General features: G+C 42.8%; 1 gene segment (V, D, J or C); it reads right to left on the bottom strand.

The window, feature by feature from the left end:
• Positions 1-361: 361 nt before the first annotated feature.
• LOC116858950 lies at positions 362-3807 on the bottom strand. The segment is given in 3 exon segments: positions 362-419; positions 2947-3292; positions 3693-3807. Coding segments are annotated over 3 exon segments (453 nt in total).
• Between the last annotated feature and the right edge of the window lie 10028 nt (positions 3808-13835).

The following is a 13835-nucleotide window of genomic DNA, read 5'->3' as shown; positions in this document are numbered from 1 at the left end:
CAACTCCCCAGAGCTCTCCAATGCCTTCTTCTTACACTCTGAGAGTCTGTTTTGCTTAGTCCCCAGAGAAGTAATACATGTGAGCACCTGGTCCCTGCTCCAGGTGGGGACATGTGTGTGAAGGGCTGACCCAAGGTGGGAGGATACTGTGTAACTTTCTGGAATTGATAAACCCCCACATTGTCAGCCTCCACCCTGTTGATCCTCAGGGTGAAATCTGTGCCTGACCCACTGCCACTGCACCTGCCTGAGAGCCCAGAGTAAGAGTAGGAAACCAAATAAATGAGGTCTTGTGGAGACTGGCCTGAAGGCTCATTTATTTCCTGAAGGCTCTAGGAAACAGTGCAAATAGGCGTTTCCATCACTGTAGGAGGCTCTGCCTGTCTCTGCAGGAGATGGAGGCCAGCTCTCCAGGGTGACTAATAGGGAGAATAGGGTTTATGTCATCACAACACCCCCATTAGATCCTAAAATAATGAGAGAAGTGCAAGATGATATAGATATATTATGAGCCATTTTCATCATTTTGTAAAGGATTTTATTTACTTATTTGTCAGAGAGAGAGAGAGAGAGCACAAGCAGGGGAGCAGCAGGAAGAGCAGATAGAGGGAGAAGAAAGCTCCCTGCTTTGCAAGGAGCCCAATGTGGGACTCGATCATGACCCGAGCAGAAAACATCTTTAACCGACTGAGCCACCCAGGCGTCCCCCACATTCATCGTTTTACTTGCTAAATGTTTCAGGCTAATTTACATTTCTGTGATTTTGACTTATAGATCAAAAATGTCCCATTCCAAGAAATTACAAAAATTTTCAGACACAAGGGGGTCTTTAGAGTTCTCCTGCAACATCCCCTTCTTACAGTGCCACAGGCTTCACTACAGCACAGACACTTCTTCTTTTAGATCCTTCTCATTCTCATAGATTCAAACATCTCATGCCACTTCCCAGACACCAAGAAATATGTATTCAAAAGTGTGCAGAGTAAACAAGGAGAAAGCATTCAAACATGGTGCTCCCCGAGATCACCTTCCCCACCCATTCTCCTTTCACATACCCCACTTGTCCTTACTTGGGATCCAAGGCATTAGTAGGCCAAGGAAAGAGCAGGGAACCTCCTTTTGAGAAGTTGAACTGATGACTTCTGGTAATTCAAAGCAAGGTTCAAGCTCTCCTTTTATGTCAGACATGCAAGAGGCTCCTGCCCAGGGAACAATTATGCAATCCTTCCCCTGCTTGCTGCCTTGCTGCTTGTGGAGAGAGCCACCAGTGGGTGAGGGGACCACTGATGTGAGCCAAGTGAAGTAAAATAGTTTCCTCTTGGAAGAAATCTAATGGCAATACATTCCTTGCTGCCAGCAGTAGTGGGAAAAGTGTCTAGCTGTCAAAGTCTAATTCTGGGCAAGGACAAAGTGCATATTTTCCTGCCCTCTAAGAAAGCATCAGAAACAACGACAATGTACAGATTTGTGTGCGTGTCAGTCTTCTGGAGGTCAATGAATACCTTGCTTGGCTCCTTCCAATCTAATCTTGAGAAGAAACCAGCTCCCTCGTCCACTATAAAGACCTGACAGTTGGCTTTCTCATTATTGTAATGCTACTGTCTGACTTTCTCTCCCTCTGTCTGTCTGTCAGTGTTTCTTTCCCTGTCTACCAGTGAGCTTGCTGTGCGGCCCCAGATATGACTGTCTCCTCTAGGAACGTTGAGTAATAAACCTTATCATTCCAAACTCCCTGAAGGAAATCAGATTGCTGGAGATAGCTACACTCCCATGTTTATTGCAACATTATTCACAATAGCAGATGACCTAAGTGTCCTTCAGTGAATGAATGGATAAGGAAGTTGTGGTATACGCACACAATGGAATATTATTCAGCCATGAATAAAATGACATTCTTCCATTTGCAACCAATTGGATGGAGACCTTGAAGTCATTACATTAAGTGAGAGAAGTCAGACAGAGAAAGACAAATATTCTATGGCATCACTTATATGTAGAATCTAAAAGAGCTAAACTCAAAAAATAGAGTATAAATGGTGTGTCCAGGTGCTGGAGAGGTAGGATGGGAAACCAGGGGAGATGTTGTTATTTAGGAGCATGATGTACTTAAAAGTAAAATGGCCAGTATTTGATCAATAAAATGAGTTTATTAGGAATAAGAGAGGACAAGAAACCTACGATAAATCCTAGGCAAGTCTAAAAAGACAAAGGAAAGGTCACTTAATTAGGGTTTAGGAGGAAAGAGAGGAGGGTTATTTAGACCAGATGTCACTGGAGAATAACAAGAGTCCCATTGGCAACAAGCAGTGGTTTGTGTGGAATTGCCCACCTTGGGTAAAGGAGGGTTTTTTTTTTCTTCTTTTTTTTTTTTTTAAATCAGGGAATAAAATCCTCTATGTGAAAATGTCCTCTCTTGTCAAAATAGATCTTTTTATTCCTATTAGCAATATTAGATTTTATTCTATTTTTAAAGTTTTTATTGAAATTGCAGTCAACAGTCTATCTGGTATTGGTTTCAGATGTACAATATGGCGATTCCACACTTCCATACAATACCAGGTGCTCAAAACTCTCAAACACCAACATGGATTCCATTTGTTTTTCCAAGAATGGCTTCAGTTGTCTGGATTTCCTGTTACATTTGACTTCCAACATTACTCAAGTCGGGGAGAATCAGATGAACTTTCATTTATCTCTTCCTTCGTCCTGAGTGGTGGCTCAGATCTCACACATTCTCCCTGATGGGCATGTCATGCCCAGGATTTTTCAGCTGACAAGCCCATAAAGGATGGTGCTGGGGGGCAGCTGAGGTCCTCAAGGTCCAGAGCCCACAACCTCAACTATTCCTTAAGCTCCTCATCATCTCCCTCTTGCACTGACAGGGGAACTCTGCTCTGCCTACTCCCCAGACAAGCAACACACGTGTGGGCAGCTGGGCCACCCCACCAGGAGGTTTCTGTTCTAGGTTGAACCACTGTGTGAGGAGCATATAAACTTTGCCCGCAGTAATAAACCCCCACATCATCAGCCTCCACCCTGCTGATCCTCAGGGTGAAATCTGTCCCTGACCCGCTGCCACTGAACCTGTCTGGGACCCCAGTGAAACGGTTAGTGGCAAAGTAGATCAGAAGCTGTGGAGACTGGCCTGGCTTCTCCAGGTACCAATGCAAATAATTGTATCTATTACTGTGCAGGAGGCTCTGACTGGCCCGGCAGGAAATGGAGGCCGGCTCTCCAGGGGTGACAGACAGGGACAATGGGGTCTGTGTCAATACAACTTCCCCACTGGATCCTAAAGGAAGAAGAGAAAATTGCAAGGTTAAGGGCAAACATTGTGGGTAATTTCCATAATTTTCCTTTGTTCTTTATTTCAAACTAAAAGTCCTTTTAAGAGACCTTGATTCAGAACACAAAACTTTCCAATTTCAAAAAGAACCAGAGATTGGCAAGACATACCAGAAGGCTCTAGAAATCACATAAGTCCTCCCACTCTTCAGTGCCATGGAGTCACCAGAGTACATACAGGTCATTTTCCCCCAAGACTCTTCCTCTCTCACAGATAAAAGTCATATGTCCCATCCCAGTAGGAAGACATCCATCTCACATGGAAACAAAATTATGTGGGAAACTGGTGCCCTCAGGGTTCATCCTGCCTTCCCATTTTCCTTCCTCCTTGGGAACCCTGTTCTTACCTGGAAACCAGAGCATGAAGAGCCCCAGGAGCTGGACAGGGAACCTCATTTTGATAAGTTAAAGGGATGAGTTCTGGTAGGTCAAGACAAGTTGAGAGTTGATCTTTTATCTCAGACTGGCAAGGGAGGGTCCTCCCTAGGGGACAACATGCAAATCCTCTGTGGGTGCAGCCAAATGGAAAGAGCCAGCTGGAGAGGGGTATGACCTCTCCAGAGGATATGAGCAGAGTGACATTACAGACTGTCTTTGCTTGAAGCAAAACTAAATGAGATGCAATCTATGCTGCCTGAGTGGTAGGAGGGACATATTTAAATGTTCCTTCCATTTCCCTGCTAGATTTCTACATCTTCAGCTGTTTCTAGGCACATTTTACACTTGTATTTTACAAGGTAGACCCTGACTAACCACAGCAGTCTTGAGAAAGAAGAACAAGCTGGAGGTATCACAAAACTGTACCATGAAGCTAGAGTAACCCAAATAGTATGGTATTGGCATTGAAATAGACATAAAAGTCAATAGAACAGAACAGAGAGTATAGAAATAAACCTATGTTTATATATTCAATTAATCTATGACAAAATAGACAAAAGCACACAATGGGGGCCTCTCTTCATTAAACACTGTTGGGAAAACTGGACAGGTGCACGTGAAAGAATGAAATTACACCACAGGCCAAAATAAACTCAAAATGGATTAAAGACCTAAGTTGAAGACCAGACATTCTAAAATTCCTTGCAGAAAACAGGCAGTAATCTCATTGACATTAGCCTTAGAAACATTTTTCTAGGTATGTCTCCTTAGGCAAGTGGGGGAAAGCAAAAATGAACTCTTGGGACTACGCCAACTGAAAAACTTTTCCACAACAGAGGGAACCATCAACAAAACAAAAAGGCAACCTCCTGAGCAGGAGAAGATATTTGAAATAATACACTCAATAAGGGGCTGAAATCCAAAATACATCAAATATGCTTAAAACCAATCACCAAAAAACAAATAATCTGATTAAAAATGGACCGAGAATCTGAATAGACATTTTTCCGAAGAAGATGAGGGATGGCCAACAGACACATGAAAAGATGCTCAACGTCATAAATCATTAAGGAAATGCATTTCAAAACCACAATGAGATATCCCTTACACCTGCCAGGATAGCAAGTATAAAAAAGAAGAGAAAAAACAAGGGTGGTGTGAATGTGGAAAAAAAAGGAGACCTGTCCTCTGTTGGTGGGAATGTATACCAGAGCAACCGCTGTGGAAAACAGTATGGTCTTTAAACAGCATGGAGCTTCCTCAAAAAATTAAAAATAGGAATACCACACAATCCAGTAATTCCACTGCTGGGCATTTATGCAAAAGAAAATGAAAACACCAGTTTGAAAAGATAATATACAACTCTATGTTTACTGCAGCAGTATAGCCAAATATGGAAACAAACCTAGTGTCCATCAATAAATGAATGGATAAAGAGTGGTCCAATATACGTACAATGGAGTATTAATCAGCCGTAAGAAACAATGAAATCTTGCCCTTTGGGACCATATGGATGGACCTAGAGGAGAGTCTGCAAAGTGAAATAAATCAGACAGAGAAAGCCAAATGCCATATGATTTTTCTTGTAATTCAAATCTAGAAAACAAAACAGACAAACAACAAAATGTAGAACCCAGACGAATAAATACAGAGAACAAACAAATGTCTTCCAGAGAGGAAGGAGGTGGAGAGATGGGAAAGATGGGTGAAGGGATGGGAGGTACAGGCTTCCAGTTGTGGAAAGAGTAAGTCACGGGGAAGAAAGTACAGCCCAGGCAACAGGGTCAATGGTATCACAACAGCATCCTATGGTGACAAATGAGAGTGACATTGTGGTGAGTAGAGTGTAACATACACATTCTTGAGTCACTCTGTTGTGTACCTGAAGCTGATGGAACACTGCATGTCAACTAGATAGACTTCAAGGCATGGGTAAGTAAAAGAAAAGAAAAGGAAATTCCAAATGGGTAAAGGCGGGAAGAAAGATTGACACATAGAGCAGTGCCATAAGAACTCATACCGTTTTCTTATTTTAAATACTTTTTTTTAAATTTTTTTTAAGATTTTATTTATTTATTTGACAGATAGAGATTACAAGTAGGCAGAGAGGCAGGCAGAGAGAGAGGGGGAAGCAGGCTCCCAGCTGAGCCTGATTACATATTTCAATGTACTTTGAAATCATTTAAGACTTACAAGAAATTTCAAAAGTATCCAAATCATTTCCATACAATCTCTCCAGCTTTCCTTAATGTGTACAGCTCACATAACCTTACCATAATTAACCTTAGCCAGGAAATTAACACAGATACTATGCTATTAACTAATTAATGATCCATATTTGGATTCACTAAGTTTTCCATTAAAGCCCTGTGTCCTAGGATAAAAGATTTGTGTCCCAAGATGAAATCCAAGGAACTATATTGCATTTCATTGACATATCTCGTTAGTTCTCTAATCTATTCTGAGCACCCATTTTTGTATCTTTCATGGTTTTGAAAAGTTTGCAGTGTAATGCACAGTTATTTGAAAGAATGTCCCTCTAATCAGATTTGTTTGATGTTTCTATTGATTGGAAGAAGATATTCAGTTTTCACAAGAATATGGCAGAAGGAATATATCCTCATTGAATGATACCAGGAGTTATCTATGCCAACATTTCTGATTACCTGGAACAATAAATGACTATGACTATTGAAAATCTGTTGCACAGATGTGCTAGGCAAATATAATCAAAGGAGTTACTTTGAACACTCTCCTTATTTGGCCATATGCTGACTTTATTGGGAATAGTCAGTCTACTTCTCTCTCAGACTGAGTCTACATCTCTCTGAGGCTCTCTGAGACTGAGTTTGTGGTGGAATTTCAGATTTTAGTTATTTTTATAGCTTGCAACCAAATAGAGAATATTGAAAAAATGAATTACTTTCACTCTTAGATGACGAATGTTTCTCTGAACTTGGAGGCAGGAAAAGAGGAATAGCATTGATGAAAACATGGGACTTATGGAAAATGTGATTTAATAAAACACAAATGCATGACTGTTATTCTGTCAATTATTTGGATAAATGAATAGAATTTGGTACCATGTAACATGCTGGAGAAATAAAACATAATAAATTCAGTTACATAATTCAGTGAGCTACTCTGTACTAGGGAGACAGAGATACCAATCACATGTTAGAATTGATGTCCAACCAGGATTCACAGAGTTAGGACACTTTTCTGACAATCTCCCCCTGAAGACTATGTAACCATACCGTTATTGCACTTATTTCAATAAAGAGATTATTTTCCAACCTTTTATTTCTGATCTAATCAATGAGATTGTGTCTTTTGATGATTGTGCAAGGTAAAAATGAGGGGAGGGTGCAGACGTTGTGTACAGCAGGGAGGATGGCAGAGCAGGCCAATCAGACTTACTGGATATAGTGAGTCTGACTTAGGCTTTTGGGAAAAAATACTCCTGGTTGGGGCCCCAGCACTGCCTATAACACAGTGAACGTGCACTGAGGCTGGGAGTGTGGCAGTGAGATCAGGGCAGAGCAGAACTGTGCTTTTGGTGCCAAGGAGAGCAGGGGTCATTCCTTCAGAGATCAGCATTGCCCAGAGTTGAGGGAAGAGCGTCAGCATGGAACAATCTGTGAGCAGCCTCAGCCACGCTGACCCAGACACTTTTTATCTAAGGAGGATATACACATGGCTGGGATGGTCCAACTGTGAGGTCAGCTGGGCAGGCCAACTTTTGGGATGAATAATGAGGATCCCCATATGTCATGGAGGATCAACACTGGAAGAGAAGAAAGTCACAAAGTGATTTTTTTATTTGATCTTGAGAGATGTCCCTTCTGCCCAGTTTTCCATGCTGGCTGCAGCTACTGGTATCAATCTAACCAAAGCGCCTGTTTCATCAGTCACCCTGTTGGTCACTGAGAGGCTCTGTGCATAGTTCTGAAGTGTGGGGAAACCAGTCTACACCAGTTCTCTCTCTGACACCAATGGTGACTGTGGATGTGGGCAACTTGAGTCTGGTCTGGTCAACAGGTCCCCAAAGCCATGGTCATGGGCCCATGAGAACTTACAGGCTTCCCACTTTCTCAGACCTGGGTGAGGAGCACCTTGCATGGTGTCCTGATGGCCCGTCAGTGACTACTCCACACTCCTTTCTTTTGCCGGAGGGACCTCTCACCACAAGTCTTTCTCACGTGTGTTCTCTGGGTGGGCCATTTTCCCCAGAGTTACACTCTTCCCCGGGACAGTATTTGATGGAGGGAACTTGTTTTCTGCTGAATCAATTATGTCATTTTGGAACCTTCACTAAGTGAGATTTTCCCTGTCTCTATGGACTCTGATGGAAACATGGGCGGCAGGAGGAGATGTGACATTACCCCTGGGTGGAAAAGGGGAATCTCTGAGATGCAATCATAAGTGCCAGCAGGAAATCTAACACCTAGGGATCAGTCTGGGCTCTTGGCCATTAACGCCAGACACAGCCAGAGTCATCCAGGGATCCCTGTGGTACCTGTGCGCCCTCTTGTGGCCATGGGGAGGGAGTCATCCAGAGGGTTTTTAACTTGTTCTTGGACAATACCACTTGTAGGATAAAGTGAAATTCTTTCTTGTACATTTTCAAACATGTCTTACTTCTGAGGCCTGTAACAAATGATAATTGTTTTCCAGGTTCTGTGTCAGAGTGTGGCAACATGAGGTAATGATGCATAGTTATAAGTTCTGAATTGTGATTTCCCCATCAAGTTTGGGATCCAAAGACCTCTGAGGCCACCCAAGATTTGGCTGCTCCACAGCTTAGGAAAGGAGTGACTGCAGAGTCACGAGAATCGGGGTCTAGAGCGATTCAGTCTCTCTGTGCATACACTGCATTTCATTTCGCTCTCTCAGGGTTCTGTCTGGGGCTGGCTCCAGAAACTCCCGCTGGCTTTCCCACTCCCCTGGGAAGGACTTCGAGCGCAGAGTGATGGCTGCACAGGAAAACTGGTCTTCAATTTCTCAGTCTGAGTGGATCTCGCCTTCACGCCTTTCAGTGATCTTAGTGGAAGAGGGTGGTGACCGCCAAGTGTAGTGGAGGGAGGGGACACCCTCTTCTGGGTCTTACACTGATCGTATCTGGCAATTTTCAGCAGGTTTAAAGCAATATATGTTGAAATCACAATGTGTTGTCCCAGATCTGTATTGAATAGAGTCTGAAGGCCGAGAGTAGACCCTTTCTTTGCTGCTCTGCTTCCAAGTTCCACAAAGGTGATGGGCCTCCCGTGTTTAGGGCTTTGTGGGTGTCCTCTGCGTGTGTCCCTTCACCTCTCAGCTGGTCCCCATCCCCAGTGCTGTCCCAGCATACCAGCTAGTCCAGTAGGTCTCCCAGTGTTTGGTCTGAAATTGAATGGGTGCGGGGCGCCTGGGTGGCTCAGTGGGTTAAAGCCTCTGTCTTCGGCTCAGGTCATGATCCCAGGGTCCTGGGATCGAGCCCCGCATCGGGCTCTCTGCTCAGCGGTGAGCCTGCTTCCCCTTCTCTCTCTGTCTGCCTCTCTGCCTACTTGTGATTTCTCTGTCAAATAAATAAGTAAAAATCTTTAAATAAAAAAAAGAAAGAAATTGAATGAGTGCTCTTCTCAACCTGTAATGGAGGACCTTACAGTTTATGAAACTATAATTCAGACAATTCAATTAAACCACTTTTTAATAATTTTTTTATTTTTGTATTATGTTATGTTAGTCACCATACAGTCCTTCATTAGTTTTCGATGTAGTGTTCCATGATTCATTGCCTATAACACCCAAGTGCTCATTGCAATATGTGCCCTCCGTAATTCCCATCACCGGCTAACCCATCCCCCCAATCCCTTCCCTCTAAAAACCTCAGATTGTTTCCCAGAGTCCATAGTCTCTCTTACTTCATCTCCTCCTCCAATTTTCCCACTTCATTTTCCCTTCTCTCTCCTAATGTCTTCCGTGCTATTCCTTACATTCCACATGTGATTGAAACCATGTGATAATTATCTTTCTCTGCTTGGCTTACTTCACTTAACATAATCCCCTCCAGTTCTGTCCATGTCGATGAAAATGATAGGTATTCATCCTTTCTGATGGCTGCATAATAATCCACTGTATCTATGAACCACATCTTCTTTATCCATTAATCTATTAAAGGGCATCTCAGTTCTGCCCACAGTGGATATTGCTGCTATGAACATTGGGGTACATGTGACCCTTCTTTTCACTACATCTATATCTTAGCAGTAGTGCAATTGCTGGGCAATAGGGTAGCTCTATTTTTAACTTTTTGAGGAAACTCTATGATGTTTTCCAAAGTGGCTGTACAAACTGGCATTCTCACCAACAGTGTAAGATGGTTCTCCTTACTCCACGATTTCTCCAACATTTGGTGTTTCTTGCCTTGTCGATTTTTGCCTTTCTAACTGCTGTAAAGTGGTATTGTGTGTGGTTTTGATTTGAATTTCCCTGATGGCTAACATGCTGAACACTTTTTCATATTTCTGTCAGCCATTCATATATCTTCTTTGGAGAAGTCTTTGTTCATGTCTTCTTCCCATTCTTTGTCTTGATTACTTGTTTTCTGGGCGGTGTTGAGTTTGAGAAATTCTTCATAGATCTTGGATAGCAGTCCTTTATCATTAGTGTCATTTGCAAATATCATCTCCCATTCTGTGGGCTGCATCGTTCTTTTGTGGACTGTTTCCTTTGCTAAAAGAAATAACTTTCCCCTTTTTTGCAGGAAGATTTTCCATTTGATTGTTTATAGGAGATTACCACACACTTGACCAAAGACGTTGGGAGACTGGCGAACATTCTGTCTAGGGTCTCTCTGTTCCCTGAGTTTCTCTCTGAAAGAAGGAACAAAATTTCATTTTTGAACATTTGTTGTAGATGCATTATGTGCCAAATCCAGATGTAAGTATTGTAGTAATTAATTTACTCTTCAGAGCAATCCTATGATATAGGATGATTAATGTTCTCCTTTATGGATGAGAAAATGGACACAGTTGTCTGAGGCCATACTGCTAGCTCCCAGGAGCATTCAGAGTCAGAGTTTATACTTGGGCATTCCAGCTCCAGAGCCCACACTGCTATCCCCTGGATGCTGCTCTCATTTATCCTTAGAGCGCCATTTGAAAGAGGTGAGAATGTAACCTGCTACTATGGCTCATTTCTAGGTTCACAGATAGGATGCCAGAGACGATCCTTGTGGCACTAGGGTGCCTGTTGTTCCTTGTACCCTTGGCACAACTTGAGTGTTTCAATTGTGCACATTGTGGCCACTGTTGCAGAGGATTCATTTGCTGAGCTGGTTTGGGTGCAGAGCTTTGCTTAGAGCCAACATCTTCTAGCAGTCTCTGTCACTGCACGTTAAAACCAAAGGAGAGTTTTCTGAGTTCCAAACCTGGATTTTGAAAATAAAGAAGCGAGTCCTGAAGAACGAGAGCACCTAAAATTATATGCCGTATTCCAGAAGACATGAACAGATATTTCTCCATACAGATCCCAAGAAACACAGGAAAGATGCTCCACATCATTCATCATCAGGGAAATACAAATCAAGACGATGATGAGATAACATCTCACACCTGTAAGAATGGCTAGTATCAGAATGACCAGGAATACCAAATGTTGGCAAGGATGTGGAGAAAACTGACCCTGTGCCCTGTTAGTAGGAGTAAAAATTGGTGCAGCCACTGTGGAAACTTTGTGGAGGTTCTTCAACAACCTAAACATAGAAGGATCATAGGATCCAGTAATTCCATTGCTGGGTATTTACACAAGAAGAACACAAAAACACTAATTCAAGAGATACATGTTGCTCTGTGTGTATTGCTGCATTATTTGCAATAGCCAAGATGTGCAAGCCACCCACGTGTACAACCACAGAGGAATGGATGAAGATGTGCTATATGCACACCATGTAATCATCCTCGGTCATAAGAGAGCATGAGATCTTGCCATCTGTAGCAACAGGGATGGAGCTAGAGAGTATTATGCTCAGTGAAATAAGACAGAACCAAATACTACAGGATTTCACTTCTTGTGGAATCTAGAAAGCAAATCAATAAGCAGAGAAGCAGAAACACACTCATGACTCCAGAGAACCCACTGATGGTTGCCAGGGGGAGAGGGGTGAGGGGACGGGTGAAAGAGGTGAAGGGGGTCACAAGGTACAAGGTTTCACTTATAAGATGAAAAGTCAAAGATATGAAAACTTCAGTATAGGGAATATAATCAGTAAGAATATAAAAAAGTTGGCCCCCAGGAACTACACTTACGTGGTCAGCATTGAATATGTGTAGAATTGTTCAGTGACTATGTTGTACTCCTGCAACGTGTGACACATTGTATGTCAACTATGCAAACAAGGAGAAAATGAATAGTTTTCCTGGAGGATTCCACTGAGGATAGCTCACGTCTGCCCCGGAAGGACAGAGATACGCTGTGTTCCAGATAAGTTAAGCCTTCCTGACCAGTGAGGCTCAGCTGCCGTCACCATCCAGGAGTTCACAGAGTTTTGGTTTACCGATGGGAGTACTGGAGGGGACAAGGAGCCTACATTGGGAAGAAGATCATGTAAAAATAGACTCATGACTATAGTAACCATTAATCCTACCATATATGATATCACACAAGGGAGTCTGCAAAGGTATGAAATCCTGTAGCTTCTGGAGACTCTCCTGCAAACATGCTATGCATTTGGATACACTGACCATTAGCACAAGAATAAACAGGTTTGGGGGCATTTGCAGGCTTGGTCAGGAAAGCATGTGACTCTTAATCCTGGGGTTGTAAATTCAATGCGTGTGGAGACGACTTTTAAAAATCCGTCCAAAAAAAGAATGAATAAGTTTTTAAACCAAGGGCAAAAATTCAGAGCAGGGTCTCTAATCACTGCTGACAAACTAGGGAAAACCCGACGGACCTGATGCAGCAGATCCACTTCCCTTACCAAGGGAGCCTGCCCACCTGAGGACCATTACCTTAGAGACAGAGAAATCTTGTCCTAGTCAATCAACTCTATTTTGAGATTTCTGTGTCACAGCCAATTTCATTGTCTTCTCCTTCTCCTTGGTGTCCCTTCTCAGTTTTCTGACATCACTTATTTTTTACTATTCTGTTTGAGTACAGCACTTTTGATATACGAGCATCATGTAGGATTCCTTTATCTACCTCAGCACGCTGAGGGAGTTGGACTTTCTCTCCTATCTGGCATCGACGCAGAAATTCCAGATCACAAGTTTCCACCAATCATGTGGGAGCAAGATGACTATGGCCCTGCTGAGCCTCGGGTCTTCCTACTTTCACGGTGTTTGTTCCCAGGGCTTCCATAATCTCTCTCCATCTCATCATGCATTTATCAATATTCTAAATAACTTTATTAAGAGTCATAAACTCCAAGATCGTTGGGCTCCAGGCTGCTGGATTTGTAGATGCATTTTTCCACATACCATCAACTTTGTCTCCATTATTACGATTTGCTGTTTACCTTCAAAGCCCAATTTTGAAAATACAAGAACCCTTTTTTCTCTCAGACAAATGTAATTGAAGGAAATCAAAGACAATTGGCATTGGAATCACTTGAAATACTTATTTTGATTTTATCAGAATTAGATATTTCTACTGATTTTTCTCACCCAGACTCTCCCTGAGGGCAGCTTGTGCAGATCGCTCTCTGGACATGTTAAAAGACAGAGAGTGCAAGTAGTAGACAAGTAGGAAAGGAGATGGTGAGAAAATACCAATATTACCAATATTAGCAAATGATCCCGTGTTAAATAGAGCCCACACAGTCAGTTCCAATAGGTGTTCACTTCTCTGTCCCAGATCTATGTCACCTGTCTGTCTACTAGAGTGGCTGCATTTACTTGAGACACACGGGCAAAGCACAGAGGATTAGGAGAGCCCTCAGGAGCTCCTCTCTTCACCATAACTGGCTCCTCATGGGACAGGACCCCTTAATTTCCCTGCAGCTTCTGCCACACCAGGCTGGGCAGCTGTCAGAGCCTCAACATGTGGAGCCAGACACCCAGCTGCAAGCGGCTCCCCTGGGGCCTCCAGCTCCTTCCCCTCACACAGACTCAGAGAACATCCTGTCAGTT

This window comes from Lontra canadensis, unplaced genomic scaffold (assembly GCF_010015895.1).
Source record: "Lontra canadensis isolate GAN:19392208 unplaced genomic scaffold, GSC_riverotter_1.0 scaffold144, whole genome shotgun sequence".
NCBI lineage: Eukaryota > Metazoa > Chordata > Mammalia > Carnivora > Mustelidae > Lontra > Lontra canadensis.
The sequence above is the reverse complement of the archived record's forward strand: the minus strand, read 5'-3'. Positions and strand labels throughout refer to the sequence as shown.